At 37.4% G+C, this 18,204-nt stretch overlaps 1 protein-coding gene across 6 annotated transcripts in view; it reads right to left on the bottom strand.

The window, feature by feature from the left end:
• PHTF2 (putative homeodomain transcription factor 2) overlaps positions 1-17,135 on the bottom strand; it is a gene marked incomplete at both ends in the record, with an annotated part of 90,046 nt that extends 72,911 nt beyond the window's left edge. For all 6 annotated transcript variants that reach the window (XM_079711007.1, XM_079711004.1, XM_079711006.1 and 3 more), the window contains one exon: positions 17,091-17,135. In XM_079711007.1, the coding sequence (XP_079567133.1) occupies positions 17,091-17,135 (45 nt within the window). The remainder of the gene's footprint in view (positions 1-17,090) is intronic.
• Between the last annotated feature and the right edge of the window lie 1,069 nt (positions 17,136-18,204).

Below are 18,204 nucleotides of genomic sequence, written 5' to 3' on the forward strand. Positions count from 1 at the left end.
CAGTTTACTATAAATAGCATGAAAAGCTGTATCATATTTTAAAAACAATTTAAATGCCAAGAGTATTAACATATCTTGGTTATATAAATACATTTGTATTTTAGAAAATACCTAACATATTATTGCTGCTCATTCAATCATTTGAAATAAAAAATGAGATCATGAAACATCTAAGTTATTCAAAATCAAACACATTAAACTGTTTAGCTTCCTTCCACTTACCTATATAAGGTAAAATTAATATGGAGAAAAAGTTAAGATAACTTGCTCCTGGGTGCTCAGTCCAGATTCCGCAGAATTAGAATCTGAGGGACCTGGACCACTATCATCATTGGGCAAGAAAAGGTTTGCTGTAATTGCAAGAATCCAGGTAGCCAAAATTGCTACTGAGAGTGACTACAGGTATGCCTACAGAAGTTATACTGTTCATCTTCACTATGTAGAATTAGGAAAAACTGTGCAGGGGAAGAAATGAACCATTTATCCACATAGTACTTTAGACTGTACTAAAGTATTAATCTTTGGTAAGCGCTTTGGAAAGCATCTGCAATCGTATACTGTACATACTAGTACTATATATATTCTTATACTGATGAGACAACTGAGGCTGTCAGAAAGTTCTGCACCTAGTATTTGGGGGCAGAAACCCAAGTTCTGACTTACAACGCCATGCCTTTTCCACTGAACAACACTCTTTTATATAACTTGGCCAGCATTTTCCTAAGTATGTTCCACAGATACTCAGGGGGAAAAAATTAAGTCAAATAAATTGAGAAATTATGTTTCTTCTATTTGCCTCATAGGCAGTAACACTGAACATTATTCAAACTATGAAATTCTGTAATCATTAAACTTGTTTACCTTTGTCTAACTCAATATTTCCCAAACTAATTTGACCATAAAAATCCCTCTATTCTAATAACACCTATTAACATCATGCAGAAAACACTTTGGGAAATGTTACTATAGGCTGAAGTATTATGTTTAATACTTAATGTAATAGATATTCAGCATACAGAGACTTTCATATTTACTACTAAATAAATTAAATCAAATTACTGAAAATAAGTGTCTACCTTGGTACATGGCACATCATAGGCATTCAATATAATAATGAAGAACTACATAAACCAAAAGTTTAATGTAAGTATTGTCTCTTGACAGCACTGTTATCAAAGCAGCAAAATTTACCAAGTACTAAATATAAGGTAGGCACTGAAATAAAAAATGGAGATACAAAGATAATTCCTTCCCCTACCGATTAGCAGAGGGAATTAATTATAGTGCAAGTAAAACTGTGATAAGCGCTAGAATAAACAAACTACCACTGTAACACAGAGGTAGAAAAATAACTGAATTTATACAAATACTACTAGTCATGCCAAAGAGACTCAGAAGCCAATCTGAATAAGCTCCTACTGGCAAGACAACAATCTGAGCATCAATAACTGCAACAGGTTGAAACATCCAATATCTTTAAAGCCAAGAGTTCACAATGATAATTCAAAACAGACAGGCAAAGAACAATGTTGACTTCTGGAAGATGCTAGGTACTATCACATTACTTTGTAAAGTTGTAAAAAGAAAGAAGAAAATAAAAAGCACTATACTACTGCCATGAAGAGAGCACATACAGGGCTTCCCTGGTGGCGCAGTGGTTGAGAGTCCGCCTGCCGATGCAGGGGACACGGGTTCGTGCCCCGGTCTGGGAAGATCCCACATGCCGCGGAGCGGCTGGGCCCGTGAGCCATGGCCACTGAGCCTGTGCTCCGGAGCCTGTGCTCCGCAGGGGGAGAGGCCACAACAGTGAGAGGCCCGCCTACCGCAAAAAAAAAAAAAAAAAAAAAGAGAGCACATACAACTTTTCTATATGAGCTCTGGCAGCAGACACCTACACCTAATCCAGTCTCCACGGGATTATGAAAGATGTCCTTGAGAGGAAGATACTAGCTTTGCCTTTTAAGGACCAACCTGAGTTAGTTTAAAAGAAAAAAAGAGCACAAGTGGGCACCCAAGCAGTAAGGTGAAAAACAGTATGGGGAGACTTCAAAAAGTTTTATTTGTTGGAGAGGTAGAATTAGTTCAGTAAAAGCTGAAGGCTGGAAGAGGCTAGAAAGGTAACTGAAATTAGATTTTTTTTTAAATCCTTAAAAGTTTTGCAAAGAAATGTGAGTTTATACCATATGTGAGAAGTCTTTGAAGAGTGTTATTAAATATGTAAGTCAAAAAATCAAATTTTTATTTAAGATAAATCACTGGTGGCTGTGAGGAGGAAATATTTAACTGAAACAATTAAGAAACAATGAAGGAAGGGAGATTACAGTAAATTTGAGAAATGTTTAGGAAATCAAACTAGTAACAGAATGGTAACTGAAAGAACAAATTTATTTATATTTTGTTTGTTTAGAGGCTAGAGATCTTTTTTTCTTTTTTTGGTATATTGAAGGAATCATCTTTATTGAAAAAACCTAAAACTATGCAGTGTCAAAACCATTCTTGGAAATCCTGAGCTAGGAGTAGTCATAAACCTAAAGTGTGAAATTACAGCCTTTCAGAACTGAGAAAAACCTTACTGACCTTGAACTCAGACTCCATCCCTTCTTTGAGGTTAAACGATGTGCTAGCTATTTGTACAATTAAAAGCCAGTTTTAAAATTCCTGTCTTGATTTCCCTGGTGGTGCAGTAGTTAAGAATCTGCCTGCCAATGCAGGGGACACGGGTTCGAGCCCTGGTCCAAGAAGACCCCACATGCCACGGAGCAACTAAGCCCGTGGGCCACAACTACTGAGCCTGCGCTCTAAAGCCCGAGAGCCACAACTACTAAGCCCATGTACTACAACTACTGAAGTCCACGCGCCTAGAGCCTGTGGTCTGCAACAAGAGAAGCCACAGTGATGAGAAGCGCCCTCAACAAAACGAAAAGTAGCCCCCCGCCACCCCGGCTCGCCGTGACTAGAGAAAGCCTGTGCGCAGCAATGAAGACCCAATGCAGCCAAATAAATAAATTTTTTAAAACTCCTGTCTTGAATTTCTCAGTTGTTTTCTAATCTTTAACTATGGTTAATTCACTTTTAATGCTTATGAAAAAAAAAAGCCCCTAATATTTTATAGCCACCACTGCAGGTTGGATTGCAGGATATCCTGAGATACTGTTACATAGCTAATGATACAATTTATATCTTTCATTCTTTTTTTTCCACATCTTTACTGAAGTATAAATGCTTTACAATGTTGTGTTAGTTTCTGCTGTACAACAGAGTGAATCAGCTGTATGTAAACATAGCTAATGATACAATTTATATCTTTCATTCTTTTTTTCCCACATCTTTACTGAAGTATAAATGCTTTACAATGTTGTGTTAGTTTCTGCTGTACAACAGAGTGAATCAGCTGTATGTATACATATATCCCCATATCCTCTCCCTCTTGAGCCTCCCTTCCACCCTCCCTATCCCATTGTTATAGGTCGTTGTCACAAAGCACCAAGCTGATCTTCCTGTGCTATGCAGCAGCTTCCCACTAGCCATCCATTTTACATTTGGTAGTGTATATACGTCCATGCCACTCTCACTTCATCCCAGCTTCCCCCCATCCCCGCACCACGTGCCCTCAAGTCTGTTCTCTACGTCTGTGTCTTTATTCCTGCCTTGCCACTAGGTCCATCAGTACCACTTTTTAAAATTCGATATATATGCGTTACCATATAGTATTTGTTTTTCTTTCTGACTTACTTCACTCTGTATGACAGATCCTAGGTCCATCCACCTCACTACAAATAACTCAATTTCATTCCTTTTTATGGCTAATATTCTATTGTATATATGTGCCACATCTTCTTTATCCAGTCATCTGTTGATGGACATCTAGGTTGCTTCCATGTCCTGGCTATTGTAAATAATGCTGCAATGAACACTGTGGTACATGTATCTTTTTGAATTCTGGTTTTCTCAGGGTATATGCCCAGTAGTGGGATTGCTGGGTCATATGGTAGTTCTATTTTTAGCTTTTTAAGGAACCTCCATACTGTTCTCCACAGTGGCTGTATCAATTTACATTCCCACCAACAGTGCAGGAGGGTTCCCTTTTCTGCACACCCTCTCCAGCATTTATTGTTTGTAGATTTTTTGATGAAGGCCATTCTGACCAGTGTGAGGTGACACCTCATTGTGGTTTTGCTTTGCATCTGAAAGAACAAATTTAGATGGAACTTTACACGAGCTCCCGTAGTACTTTGAAGATAACTTTGTTGTAGCACTTACCATAAAGTATAACCATTTTTTGTTTGAATTTTGGTTTCCCCATGATGCAGAGTTGCTTTAAGATAAGCACTCAGTGTCCAAATAATAGGTCCATCATAAATGTTATTTAAATGTAGATGGGTGCAAATTGTAACAGGAAATTATTTTTTGTGGAGAGAGGGGAAGTCTTGGTTTAAAAAAAAAAAGGCTTTAATTCTAAGTCAAACTGTACTGATAAAACTAAAGGTATTGAGTTTTCCCTGTATGAAGTCAATGTAATGAGGCTTCACTAACAATTTTTCCTAGTTTTCTACCAGTAAATAAAAATGAACCACATAAAGTGTTAAGTGGCCACAAAGCAGTAATTAAAAATATATCCTTCTGTCTGCCATTTTGATATTGGAAAAATAAGACTTCATTCTCTGATTCCCCAAAACTCTAAAAGAATTAAATTTTAATAAGGCTACCTTACTAACTTCTTCTTTATATACTGTCTTTTACCTGTTTAGAGTTATGCACCAATCCACTTCTCCACAAACTAGGTAAACCAGAACTCTTTATCTATAATTCTAATCCCATCATAGGGAGTGGAGGGAAGAGACACCAAACACAGAAAGCAAACTAAAGCAATATTTCACTTTAAATGACTAAGTATAATATCTCCTAATAAGGATATTAATTTGGGGCAAAAATACAAATAGGAAATTTTTAGGTTATATACCCTCTCCAGCATTTTATTCTTGTGAATCAATCCTTGGTATTGAATTAACAGCTCTCTTTTGAAAAACTCTGTGGGCCATTTGGCAAAAAGCAATTTAGTTTGTAAGTTACCCTGTTAAATAGCATTTATAAATGTCATTCTTTGTGGAACTACAAACATACAGCAGGTTAACACCAGTGTTGTAGATACTTCCAGGCCTTGTAAAAGCTGGTACATTTGCCTAATTTTAGGCTGCCAATGGCAACCTACCAACTTATTTCACCACTATGTCTGTTACCATGGTTAAAGATATACTGACTGCAAGATATTTGGAATATTACTGGCAAACATTATATCCTTGACTAACATTTCTATTTTAAATCTATTCATCAGAAAATGAAAAAGATTAGAGACTAGTTTTCCAGTATGTCATAAAATATTTTTCTTCCCAACTCCTAACAGGTATAAGAAGCTTTATTTATTGGAGAACTTCAACTCTCTTCAAATAACATTGTTTCTTGGATCTCCTCATAACCTGTTGTAAACAACTACTTTAATCTTTAGGCACTGTATCTAGCCACTGCTATAGGCAAATGAATGTTTCCTTTTAAAGGAATAACTATTCCATGTATCAAAAAAAAAGTCATAAGCAAATAAGAGAACTGCAGCATTTCAAAGAAGTTATGTACTATGTAGATATTCCTAGTTCTAGCACACCAAAATATCTGCAAAACAAAACCAAAAACCTTCTATCTCCAAATAACTTTTAAAGAGGACAAACATAAAATACTAAGCATTTGGCTGTTTATGTAGTCACACTGTCTGAACACGGTGAAAGATACCTCAAAAACTTTAATAATAAAGAATTTTCTACTAATATTGTTTTTGTGAACCCAGTATTTTTATGCCCAAGAGTACTAAATATAGATCTGCTTGGAGTCTGTAAACATTACTGTGTAGCAGCCTGGGAGGACTTTGCTAGGGAACAGTGCAGGGTATTTTTTCTATTTTTCCATTTTCTTTACCCATGGGAGTTGACTCTACTATCTCAATTAAGTACAGGTACAGCTTGTTCAAAAAGTGAAATTCTATTAACTCATGGTACAGTTTACAAATCTCTAGACTAGGTAAAGACAAACAAATAAAACAAGACCTGTTGAGTTCCCTTATTTCTCAGGGTCTCAGTTTCCCCATATGTGTAATAAAGATACTAGAAAGGCTAATTTCTAAGGTACCTTTCCCTCTCTACATTTCTGATTCCTTAGTAATAAGGAATAGTAATAAGTAATAAGATTCTAGCACAAGGCAACCTCAAATGACAGCCTCAGGCAAAAAAAAAGAGAAAGAAATGAGGGTTTCTGAGTCACTGAAAGAGCTGTCAGCAAAATCAGTTCATTGGAATACTTGAATTTTTACCCAAGGAGAAGTTTCCTTCAGCCTTCCCTCAGGTTTTGCTTCAGAGCAGTCATCCTTCGGTATCCACAGGGGATTGGTTCCAGCACTCCCAAATCCATGGATGCTTAAGTCCCTTATATAAAAGGCATAGTATTGGGCTGGTCAAAAAGTGCCTTTAGCTTTTTTTTTTTAAATAATTTTATTTATTTATTTATTTATTTATTTTTGGCTGTGTTATGTCTTTGTTGCTGTGGGAGGGCTTTCTCTAGTTGCAGTGCACAGGCTTCTCATTGCAGTGGCTTCTCTTGTTGCACAGCACGGGCTCTAGGCACGCAGGCTTCAGTTGTGGCATGCGGGCTCAGTAGTTCTGGCTCGCGGGCTTAGTTGCTCCGCGGCATGTGGGATCTTCCCTGACCAGGGATCGAACCCATGTCCCCTGCATTGGCAGATGGATTCTTAACCACTGCACCACCAGGGAAGTCCCTAGTTTTTAAGTAAAGATAAAAGACACATTTTTCATTTTCACCAAGATGTTCATTGCACAAGGTATTCACCGTTTTGTTCCACTACCTTCTGCCATTTTTCAGGCAACTTCATAATTCCATCTTCCTAAAACTTTTTATCTTTTTGAGCAAAGAACTGTTCCAGGTGCCTTTTACAGTCTTCCAGGGAATTGAATTTTTTTCCATTAAGAGAATTTTGTAAAGACTGAAATAAATGGAAATCCCAAGGTGCAATGGCTGGTGAATACGGTGGATGAATCAGAACTTCCCAGCCAAGCTGTAACAGTTTTTGCCTGGTCATCAAAGAAACACGCAGTCTTGCGTTATCCTGATGGAAGATGATGCATTTTCTGTTGACTAATTCTGGATGCTTTTCGTCGAGTGCTACTTTCAGTTGGTCTAATTAGGAGCAAAACTTGTTGGCATTAATTGTTTGGTTTTCCGGAAGGAGCTCATAATAGAGGACTCCCTTCCAACCCCACCATATACATAGCATCACCTTCCTTGGATGAAGATTGACCTTTGGTGTGATTGGTGGTGGTTCATTTTGCTTGTCCCACTATCTCTTCCATTCCATATTATTATACAGTATCAACTTTTCATTGCCCGTCATGATTTTTTTTAAAGAACGGAACGTTTTCGTTATGTTTAAGTAGAGAAGTGCGTGTGGAAATATGGTCAAGGTTTTTTTCACTTAACTTATGTGGAACCCAAACATCAACGGGATTAACATAACTAAGCTGATGCAAATGATTTTCAACACTTGATTTGGGTATTTTGAGTATGTTGGCTATTTCCCGCATGGTATAACGTTGATTGTTCTCAATTAATGTCTCAATTTGATCGCTATCAACTTCAGCTGGTGTACCCAAGCGTGGAGCATCATCCAGTGAGAAATCTCCAGCATGACATTTCACAAACCCTTTTGACACGTTCGATCGGTCACGGCACCTTCTCCATGCACTGCACAAATCTTTTTTTGCATTTCAGTTGCATTTTTACCTTTCTTGAAATAATAAAGTATAATATGCCAAAAACGTTGCTTTTTTCTTCCATCTTCAACATTAAAATAGCTACACAACAATTCACCAATTTTGATAAGTTTTTTTTTAAACGCACACTGATATGACAGCTGTCACAATACAATCTAACAAAACTGTTTCCAGTGAAGTTAAAGACAACTAAGCGCTACTAGAGCCACCTTACGGAAAAAATGGGATGAACTTTTTGGCCAACCCAATATTTGCATATAACCTATGCACATCCTCCCGTATACTTTTAATCCTCTCTAGATTACTTACAATACCTAATACAATGTAAAATGCTATGTAAGTCGTGGCTGGTGCTTGGCAAAATCACATTTTGCTTTTTGGAACTTTCTGAAATTTTTTTTCTGAACATCTTTGATCTGAGGTTGGTTGAATCCGTGGATGCACAACCTGGGGATGTGGAGAGCCCACTGTAATTAATTTACCTACAATTTTACTAACTGATTAAACAAATGGGGATAAGGCCAAAGAAGTGAAAATTCACGGCAAAGAAGCACAGGTAAACCACAATGTATTATAAACCAAAGCCACTATTAATAGACAATAACAACTACAGATCAGGAAAATATTAGAAAGTGGTCATTTCTATTCCATTTGCAGTTAAAGAACTTTTGGAAAGAGTCAAAATTTTTTAAAAGTTTGGTTATTTAAAGAAAGATACCCAGAAAATTCATCAAATAGTATTGTGCATTCCTCACAATTGCTATGTAAAATTTTAGGTGGTATTAAACTTAAGAAACTCTCTGTCCTTCTACTTATTTATTCTATCCACTTTTTAATGCATCATTTATTTTGTTCCTTCCTAAAATACCTCTCCTTAACCATGAAAAAAAGTACTTCAATTGATCTCAAATAAAGAATGATATTTTCTGAGAAAAACAAAATTACTTGTGCTAGAAATTAAAGCAAAGGGTGAAGGAGAGAGCAACTAAATGCAAATATAGAATTATCAAATATACAGAAGAAAACTGACCACTTCTTCTGATGGTGTTTTTCTATTTTAACAGATATAGAAATGTTCAATTTACAAGAACTATTAACCAAAACCTTTAATTATCCAAATTTTTGTTAATAACAACACTCCATATTTAGCAAGAGGGAACAGAAGAGAAAGCACAGAAACAGAGTGAAGAAGGCAATGTGAAGTTGAAGGCAGAGGCTGGAATAATGCATCTACAAGCCAAGGAACACTAAGGATTTTGTTTCCACAGAAGCTAGAAGAGAAGCACAGGACAGTGTCTCCCCAAGAGCCTCCCTACAGAAGGAAGCAACCATGCTGACACTGTGATTTTGGACTGCTGGCCACCTGAACCATGGGAAAAAAATACATCTCTGTTGTTTTAAGCCACCCAGTTTGTGGTCATTTGTTATAAAAGCCCTAGAAATCTTATACTACTTCTTATAATATCTTGATATAGCCACCGAGTTAATCCATTTCATTACCACAAATCAAACCATGAAAATATATATGGAAGCACTCTGAAAAATAGATGCTGTTTAAATATGTGGTGGTACTAAACATCTTCATTATCATCATCATCATCCTATCATTAATGTTGTTAAATCAACCCCTATCTACATATAATACTAATTATATCTTTCTTTAAAAAAAAGATGTAGCGGGCTTCCCTGGTGGCGCAGTGGTTGAGAGTCTGCCTGCCGATGCAGGGGATACAGGTTCATGTCCCGGTCTGAGAAGATCCCACATACCGCGGAGCGGCTGGGCCCGTGAGCCATGGCCACCGAGCCCGCGCATTCGGAGCCTGTGCTCCACAACGGGAGACGCCGCAACAGTGAGAGGCCCGCATACCGCAAAAAAAAAAAAAAAAAAGATGTAGGGACTTCCCTGGTGGCACAGTGGTTAAGACTCCACTCTCCCAATGCAGGGGCCCCGGCTTCAGTCCCTGGTCAGGGAACTAGATCCCACATGCATGCCGCAACTAAGAGTTTGCATGCCACAACTAAGGAGTCGGCAAGCCGCAACTAAGGAGTCAGCAAGCCGCAACTAAGGAGCGCCTGAGCTGCAACTAAGGAGCACACGTGCCATAACTAAGGAGCCCGTGAGCCGCAATTAAGGAGCCTGCCTGCCACAACTAAGACCCAGTGTAACCAAATAAATAAAATTAAATATATATATTTTAAAAAAGATGTATACCCCTTCAAATATTCTCACATCAGAAATCATCTTTTTTTAAAAAAAACAACAACCACCTCTGAATATCCATGTAAAGTGCAGACAGTAAACCATGTTCCTATAGGGGTCAGACAGGTGACATAAATGTGAGGTGAGGTCGGTCCAAGTGCACATGTCCTTACCATTAGGAATGTAGCAAACTAGACAGCACATCCCCCAAATTCTGATTTTTGTCTGAAATGTCTGAAATCTTTCAGTGCTGACTTGATTTTTTAAAACTGAGCCAACTAAGCGAAAACCATCTCCAAGTCCTGTATGGCCCTAGGGTTCTCCAGGTTTCTCCCTCCAACGTAAATAAAGCGCTAAGCCCAGTGTTTGACACCCAGTAAATCCACAAGAAGCACTGGGTGTTATTATACTAATGGTCTATTATCACTGCTGACCTTTGTGAGAGCGCTTCCAGCAGAGCAGAGGCAGAAGCCAGACTACAGTGACTTGAGGACCGATGGCTAAAGTGGCAGCAGAGACAACGGCATAGCCTTTTCTAATTGGAAGTTGAGGAGTAGTGGGAGGGGATAAGCAAGGACAGAAGCTGAAAGAGGAATATGGGAACATAAACATTCTTCATTAAGGTCTGTCTACAGATTAAATGAAGAGCTCTTTTAAACAGGCAAAAAAAAAACCTCTTCAAATTAAACCGATGAATTTTATAAAAGTTTCTTCAGTGTGTTTTTCAAAGCAACTTTAGTACAGGAGAAAAGAGTGGCCTGAAAGTCAGCAGATCTGAGTTTTGGTTTTATCATTAATTCATGACTATGATCAAGTTATGAGATCTACAGGCATCAGGTTTCTCATCTGTAAAGCAAAATGTTTAACAGGAACTAGATGATCTCTAAAGTCAAACTATCTGGACAACTGCATAGCATAGTTTCTTTCTTCCTTGTAAATAAAATTCAAACTCGAATTATTTTTTTTAGAAATACCCAAACTGGAGAGAGGGTGAGGGTGGAAAATTTTAAGAACTTCATGACCAAAATGCGGCAGAAAAATCTTAGGTGAAAAGGTACATATTTCAGTAACTAAACTAACCAATGTATTTATGCTAGGAAAAGACTTATTTTTGGCAAGTAAGTGACACTGAAAAGGAAATGGTGGAAAACATGAGCATTGATTGAAGCAAAGAAAGTTGAGGCTTATAAATTACACTTAATCATGTCTCTGCTGTACAAGTGTTAGACAAACATCAACTAAATACCCACTGTTCTAATACTGGATGGATATTAGAAGACTGACATTTTAGGTTTCTCGTTTACAAGTAAGAATCTTTTTAGCCTCATGAGAATTTTTAGAACCCATGAAATAAGCACTCTGACAAAGTTTGGGGAACAATTCCTCTGATAAGTGTATGAATATGAGATAATAATAATAGAAATAACTCTCATTTATTGAAGGCTTACCCTGAGCACTTTGCTAACACTTTGCATATATCATCATCATTTTAAATATAAAAGTCAGTGTTTATATATATGAAGAAAGTGAAATTCAGAGACACAATCTGTCAAGAATTACACAGGCTTTCAAGAACAAGGATTCACATCTCTGCTTTCCAACCCCAAAACCCATGTTCTTTTTACCATGAAGATATACTGCCTCCTACACTGGTCACTCTCAAAGGGGTCAGGCTGCGACTAAAAGGGAGCCTGAAGGTTTTGTAAAGCTGGTAACATTCTGTTTCTTGATCTGAGTCCTATTTTATAAACAGGATACAAACAGTTCTGAACACAAGCAGTTGTTCAGTTTGTAAATATATGTGTAAGTATGTAAATATATTATATATAATAAATAATAATCTGTGTGGTTTTGAGTATATATTATATACCACAATAAAACTTATACATTCTCTATGCATTAGTCGGGACTCTCTTTTACAAGTAAAAGTCCAATTCAAACTACCTTCAACAAGAAGGGGAAATTCAGGGACTTCCCTGGTGGCGCAGTGGTTAAGAATCCGCCTGCCAATGCAGGGGACACGGGTTCGAGCCCTGGTCCGCGAAGATCCCACATGCCGCGGAGCAACTAAGTCCGTGTGCCACAGCTCCTGAGCCTGCGCTCTAGAGCCCGCGAGCCACAACTACTGAGCCTGCGCTCTAGAGCCCGCAAGCCACAACTACTGAAGCCCCTGTGCCAAGAGAAACCACTGCAATGAGAAGCCCGTGCACCACAATGAAGCGTAGCCCCTGTTCACCACAACTAGAGAAAGCCCACACGCAGCAATGAAGACCCAATGCAGCCAAAAATAAACAAATACTTTTCTTTTCTTTTTTTTTTTTAAAAAGGGAAATTTATTGGCTAAACAACTCAAAGGTCAGGGGTGAAGCTAATCCCAGGGTGGAATAAATCCAGGGACCAGAGCACCTGCTGGCCCGTGGTTGTCTGCTGTTTCCCTATTCCTGACCACTCTCTGTGCTCTCTCATTCTCTTCTTCTAAACCTTTTTCCATGTTGTGGTAACATGCTTAGGTTTTCATCCTTCTAAATGAAAGTTCCTAAATGAAAGAAGCAAAAGAGTCTTCTCCAGCAGCTCTAATTAAAAACAAAACAAAACAAAACAAAAACAAAAAACTACAGAAGGACAGTTTGGGTCGTCAGATTTACCTGGACCCATCACTGTGGCCAAGGGAATGAGGTACCATTTCTGGTCTGGTCTCAGTCACATACCCACCTCTTCGGTCAGATGGAAGAAGTATGTGCAACACATACTCCTGTTGTTAAAGAAACTGCAGAGTACTGACCGCCACTCTAATGTCTCATCTACTGTATTCCAAGTCATAAGACGCATTACTAGTATTATTTTTAAGAGTGATACTTCATATTTATTCAACAATTCATAAACCAATTTAAAAACCTTTTGAAAAACTATATTTAAAGTTGATTCACTCCTTCATAACCCTGTGAGGCACAGAGAGCAAGCACTACCATCCTCAGATTACAAAAGAAGGAACTGAGGCTCAGAGAGATTGAGTAACACATTCAATATTACAAGCTGATAAATGTCACAAAATCAGATACAAGTGCTCTTCCAACCATATCATACTATAAGGCACAGTAGTTTAAAATTACATTAAAGATTTAATGGTACCTATGAGAATATGGTTCAAGGGGAAAAAAAGCTTAAATGAGAAACTGTGATAAACCCATTTGTCTGAGGCTCAGTACTTCTATTTGGTAGATCTTAATTTTATATCTACTACTATAAGCATTCAAAGGCAAAAGAACACTATACAGGAAACCGCATACCATCAGAAAGCATGTCTTGGTTATCACTTAGCATGCCTTCAGCTGCAGGGAAATAAAATTAAACTTCAAGTGACTGAAAAAATAAGGGGATTTATTATCTCATACAGTAAGAAGTCCCAAGATAAGACATATCCAGAGTTAATTAATTCCATGGCTCAAAAAGTCCTGAAAAACTCAGGACCTTTCCATCTTTCAACTCTGCCAGGCTTGGCCTGCTGTCAAGCTCCCTTCTGGGGAGCAAGTTCATTACAACAGCTTCAGGCAACAGAGCTTCACCCACTAATGTCCACAGACAGGAAACAGACCCTCTGTCTCATTTCATTCATTTACCTATGTTAAATTAGTTAATATATGTAAAGCATCTAGAAAATGCCTGACACATAATAAATGTTATATAACTGTCAGGGGAAAGACTGACTGAAACCACCCACCCTGGCCAGGTACCACAATAACCATCTGCATGAGTTGTTTTACAACAGGAGGTCCTGGTAAGGAACACGGAACTAACAAGCCACCACCAACTGGAAGAATTCGGGAAAGGTCAATAGGAGACGCCAGTCCATATGTCCTACCAACCTCCCAGAATCCTCCTCACTGGAATCCATCTTGGCTGAGTGATGCGTGTGCCACCAGGAAGGACCCTGAGTCAGAATGACTGGCCAGAGACAACCCAAAAACTGATCCCATCACCATAAAACCCGAGACTGCAAGCCACGTGGCAGAGCCGTCCTCCCGGGTTCCCTTACCGTCCTGCTCTCCACCCGGGTGCCCCTTCCTAATAAAGTCTCTTGCTTTGTCAGCATGTGTGTCCCCTCAGACAATTCATTTACGAGTGTTGGACAAGAGCCCACTCTCGGGCCCTGGAAGGGGTCCCTCCTGCAAGAAAAGGATTTTTTTTTTTTAATAAGCCTCTATTTAAGAGGAACCCAAATCTGTATGACCAAAGAGCAGTGAAGGAACTCTCAGGCTGATGATAAAAGGAAATACCAAGATGGCAGATGAGAGGCATGACTTGAGAACAATCCATCCAAGAATGGGGCAGGAGGATACAGAGTTCTAGGAGGGTCATTCCCAAGAAAGAAAAAAAAGAAATTGGTAGAATACCTGAATGTGACTGACTACAACAGAAGTTGTTCCGTTCTGTCAGAGACTTTCAAGAACTAGAACAACAAAGCAGAACGTAAAAACTGTTGCACAGACAGGAAACATTATCACAGATACTACATGATGTTGCTCTAAATACTGCATACACAAACGTAAGCCTTGAATACTGATGTAACCAAAAGTTTAGTCGCTGGGAGGATGCAGCAGGAGGATTGGGAAGAAATCATAAAAGGCGAAATCCTTATCGTACAGTCAAAACTCAACAAAGAACTTCTATAATGTCGGGGCCTCGTCCACTACGTTCTGGAGACAACTGAGTAGATTCTAAAGAACAGTTACCACTCGGATTGCTAAACTGTGTAACTATTTAATGACAATTAGTTGCTTTGTGGCAGAGGCTAATAATCATCTTAAATTTGAAGGCTGCCTCAGAGACCCAGATTTTCCATAGCTCTTTCTCCCTCTTGTTCCCTCATGGCATTTTGGCATGGAACTAGCAGGGAGAAGAGAGAGGAAGTTATGGTATAAATATGGGTATCTGGTCACTGATTTTGGTTGTATGACTTAATTTCTTTTGCACCTTTATAACTTGGGCAAAGTAGGTATGTATAAAAAAAAAGTAAATACCATAAAAAAAACTAAACAGTGTTATTCAACAGGGCATTATTCCATTTTTAGCAGGGCAGTTCTTTTTGGTGCCCTAAGATAGCTCTATGAGGCTATCTCAGAGCACAGGGATGCAAACTAAGGCCTGTGGACCAAATCTAATGTATTGCTGGTTTCTGTAAATTAAGTCTTATTGAAACACAGTCATGCCACTCATTTCATTCATTTACATATTGTCTATGGCTGCTTTTGTCCTGTAACAGCAGAGTTGAGTAGTTTCCACAGAGACCTATGGCCCTCAAAGGCTAAAACACCACGTGATCCTTTACAGAAAAAGTTTGCCAACTCTAATTTAGAATATTGCATGATATTTTGTATCTGATTCCTACCCACAAATGTCAGTATTCCCCAAAAAGTAATTAGGAAAACCCCCACTTCACACCCTGTATTTGCAACCCACCGTCCCCTACTCCCTACCAGGATGAAGAGTAGAACTTCGAAACACCAACTGCCTCCAGGGAGCAGAACTCAGAGGTTGGATAAGGATAGGAAAGGGTACCAATAGGGGCTGTTATTTTTGTTTTCAGAAAGTCTTAAAATACTAAATCTTTCAAAGTATTCACACGTATTCTTCAAGAAAATTAAATTTAAAATCAAAAGAAAACAATAGAGCAAATCAAATCTGGTTAATGGTTCTGGTGACTCTCTAACATAATATGTGATTATATTTGCTAGATATAATTTGTTTTATCTGTTAGGGTTGCTCTGGAGAATTTTTTGGTTGCACATATCCAAAGCTGCTAGATAGACGACCCTCAGATAAGAAGGGTGTTACTGTGCTAAAACTGAATGTGAGTATAATATTTGAAATTCTCCGATTTCAAGAAAGGTCAATAATCTAACACATCCTACAAATGATCTTCAGTGAAGTTTGAAATGTTTAAACCTAAAAAGTCTGATAGATAAAATGTTTAATAAATATTACTAACTCTCATAAGTAGAAATTAAGAGAAAAGCTTTCAAAAGATCTATGTAGGAAAAAAAATTAGTTTTCTTTAATTCAGCTTTCTTTTAAGTTGACTGGAAATTTAAAAGATGACACTAATATAAAAACATAAAAGACTGAATTAATAGTATGATCCACATCAATACTTCCAATTCATTACTTTACGAGAAAAATGTGACACTGTATATCTGTGGTATGTTCTACCCAGAAAAGACATGACACATCCAAAGACAGACTGTATTCTTAGGTATGTCTAATCTTTAAAGTGTGCTAATTTACCACTTATTTACAATTTAACTAAATTTTAAAATTGTCTGATTTTCCCATACATAGGAAAAGCTTTAAATATATAATTATCTTTGTTAATAGGGACCTAATGAATAAGGCATCAAAAACGTTTTAAAATGTGAAAACAAACATAATTCACTATATAAGCTAAAAATCTAAGATACCACATAAAACAACAATACATTTTAAAGAGTGTAAACAACACTCTTCAGGAATAAACAGCTTACTGTATCTTCAAAAAAGGCATCAGAATCTGTACTTTATAAAGAAAACATTACATTGGTAAAGCTTATTTTGAAACGTAGGATAACACAGCTAGTTAAGTAGTTATGACGACTATTCCTAAAACATCAAAATAAACATTTTAATATTTCAGTTTGGAAAATACAGTCTCCAAAGGTTTATTCTACTGAAAAGATTCAGCTGTTGAATTGTAACTTACAAGAAATAGACTTAAACTAGTTTCCCTTGTTATAAAATTATAACAGCTGTTAACCTTTCTTCAAAAGAAATTAATGCAAGAAAAATTTAATGCTTTCATAAAATGCTAACTGTATTCATAATCCTGGAAATTTGGTTTATATTTTAACTGAAAATAATTAATCTAGCTACTTTGATAATGTGGAGTAAAAAGTAGAGAAAAATATTTCTAAGCACCACCTTTCTTATTTTAGGTAATACTTGACATAAATCCATCATATTAAAAAAAAAAGCATGCGTTTTTAGAATAAAAACATTTAAAAGGTTAAAAGCTTTGACTATCAACTTACCTTCTTTTGATACCACACTATAGCATCTGTGACTTTGGACGCCATTTATTCCACTGAGATCACACATTCGTCATTTTAGGCTGTGCAAGAGAGAAAAACATACAAAGGACTTGACTTCCACCTTCTAAAAGGAGACTGAACAACATGTATACATAGCACTCTGGTTACTTGCACAGCAGGGGTGTATGACTATACTTATATTACACCCTTCCTCATTACTATTTTAGCAACAGGTTCCCTTAAGTGAACAAAAATCAGTTGCCATAAGAAAAGGATCTTTCTACATGAATATAACACTTAAATTTTCTTACAAAATAGTTGAATTGTTTTTTAAAAAATAAATCTTCTAAATAAATTTCAGAATTTTCCAGGTTATACTGGAAATTTTTCATTTATAAATTCACATATGATAGGAATCAACCCATTCACTCAGTAACAGATCAGTTTTGCTTCAGCTTCTATCTAGGAGCTAGCATCAATTACTGTTGCTAAAGGATGGCTTGATAGATTCCAAAATTTATAATCATATTTAATTTTCCCTGATACTCAGTAAACACAAAGTTGAACTAAAATCAAATAGCTGGAGAAACCTAATTAATGTATGTTAAATAATACTAAGCTAATATTAGAGTTAATTACACAGGAATAGCTACTATTAAGGACTTCTCAGATATCACAGTTTGCTAATATTCAGAAATTTACCACAGACTACTTCATAAGCATCTTTCTGGATACTAAACTTAATGGTTCCTTACTCGTAGAGAAAATTAATTTCAGACTGATTCCAGCTACCTCTGGAATATTCTTCTAGTCTTAATACTACACCAGCATGGAGGGCATCTCTGGCAGGTGTTAAGGATGAGCTTAAACAGGTTCAAACGCAGAATTCGTTGCAGAACTCATTACAAATTAGGATCATCCAAGGCCAAACAGGATCTCAAGAAAATTCTGAGTAGAGGACCCTGCTCAGCCAATCCTAGCACATGCAGCTCTGCAACCGGCGAGATGCTAACACTACAGAGTTTGCCCAGAGTAAACAAAATACCAGAGGTTTTATACTCCATTCTTGGGAGCATATAAGGATTCAAATATAACGACGATTATTACCAGCAAG

The sequence above is a fragment of the Hyperoodon ampullatus genome (assembly GCF_949752795.1).
Source record: "Hyperoodon ampullatus genome assembly, chromosome: 9".
NCBI classification, from domain to species: domain Eukaryota; kingdom Metazoa; phylum Chordata; class Mammalia; order Artiodactyla; family Ziphiidae; genus Hyperoodon; species Hyperoodon ampullatus.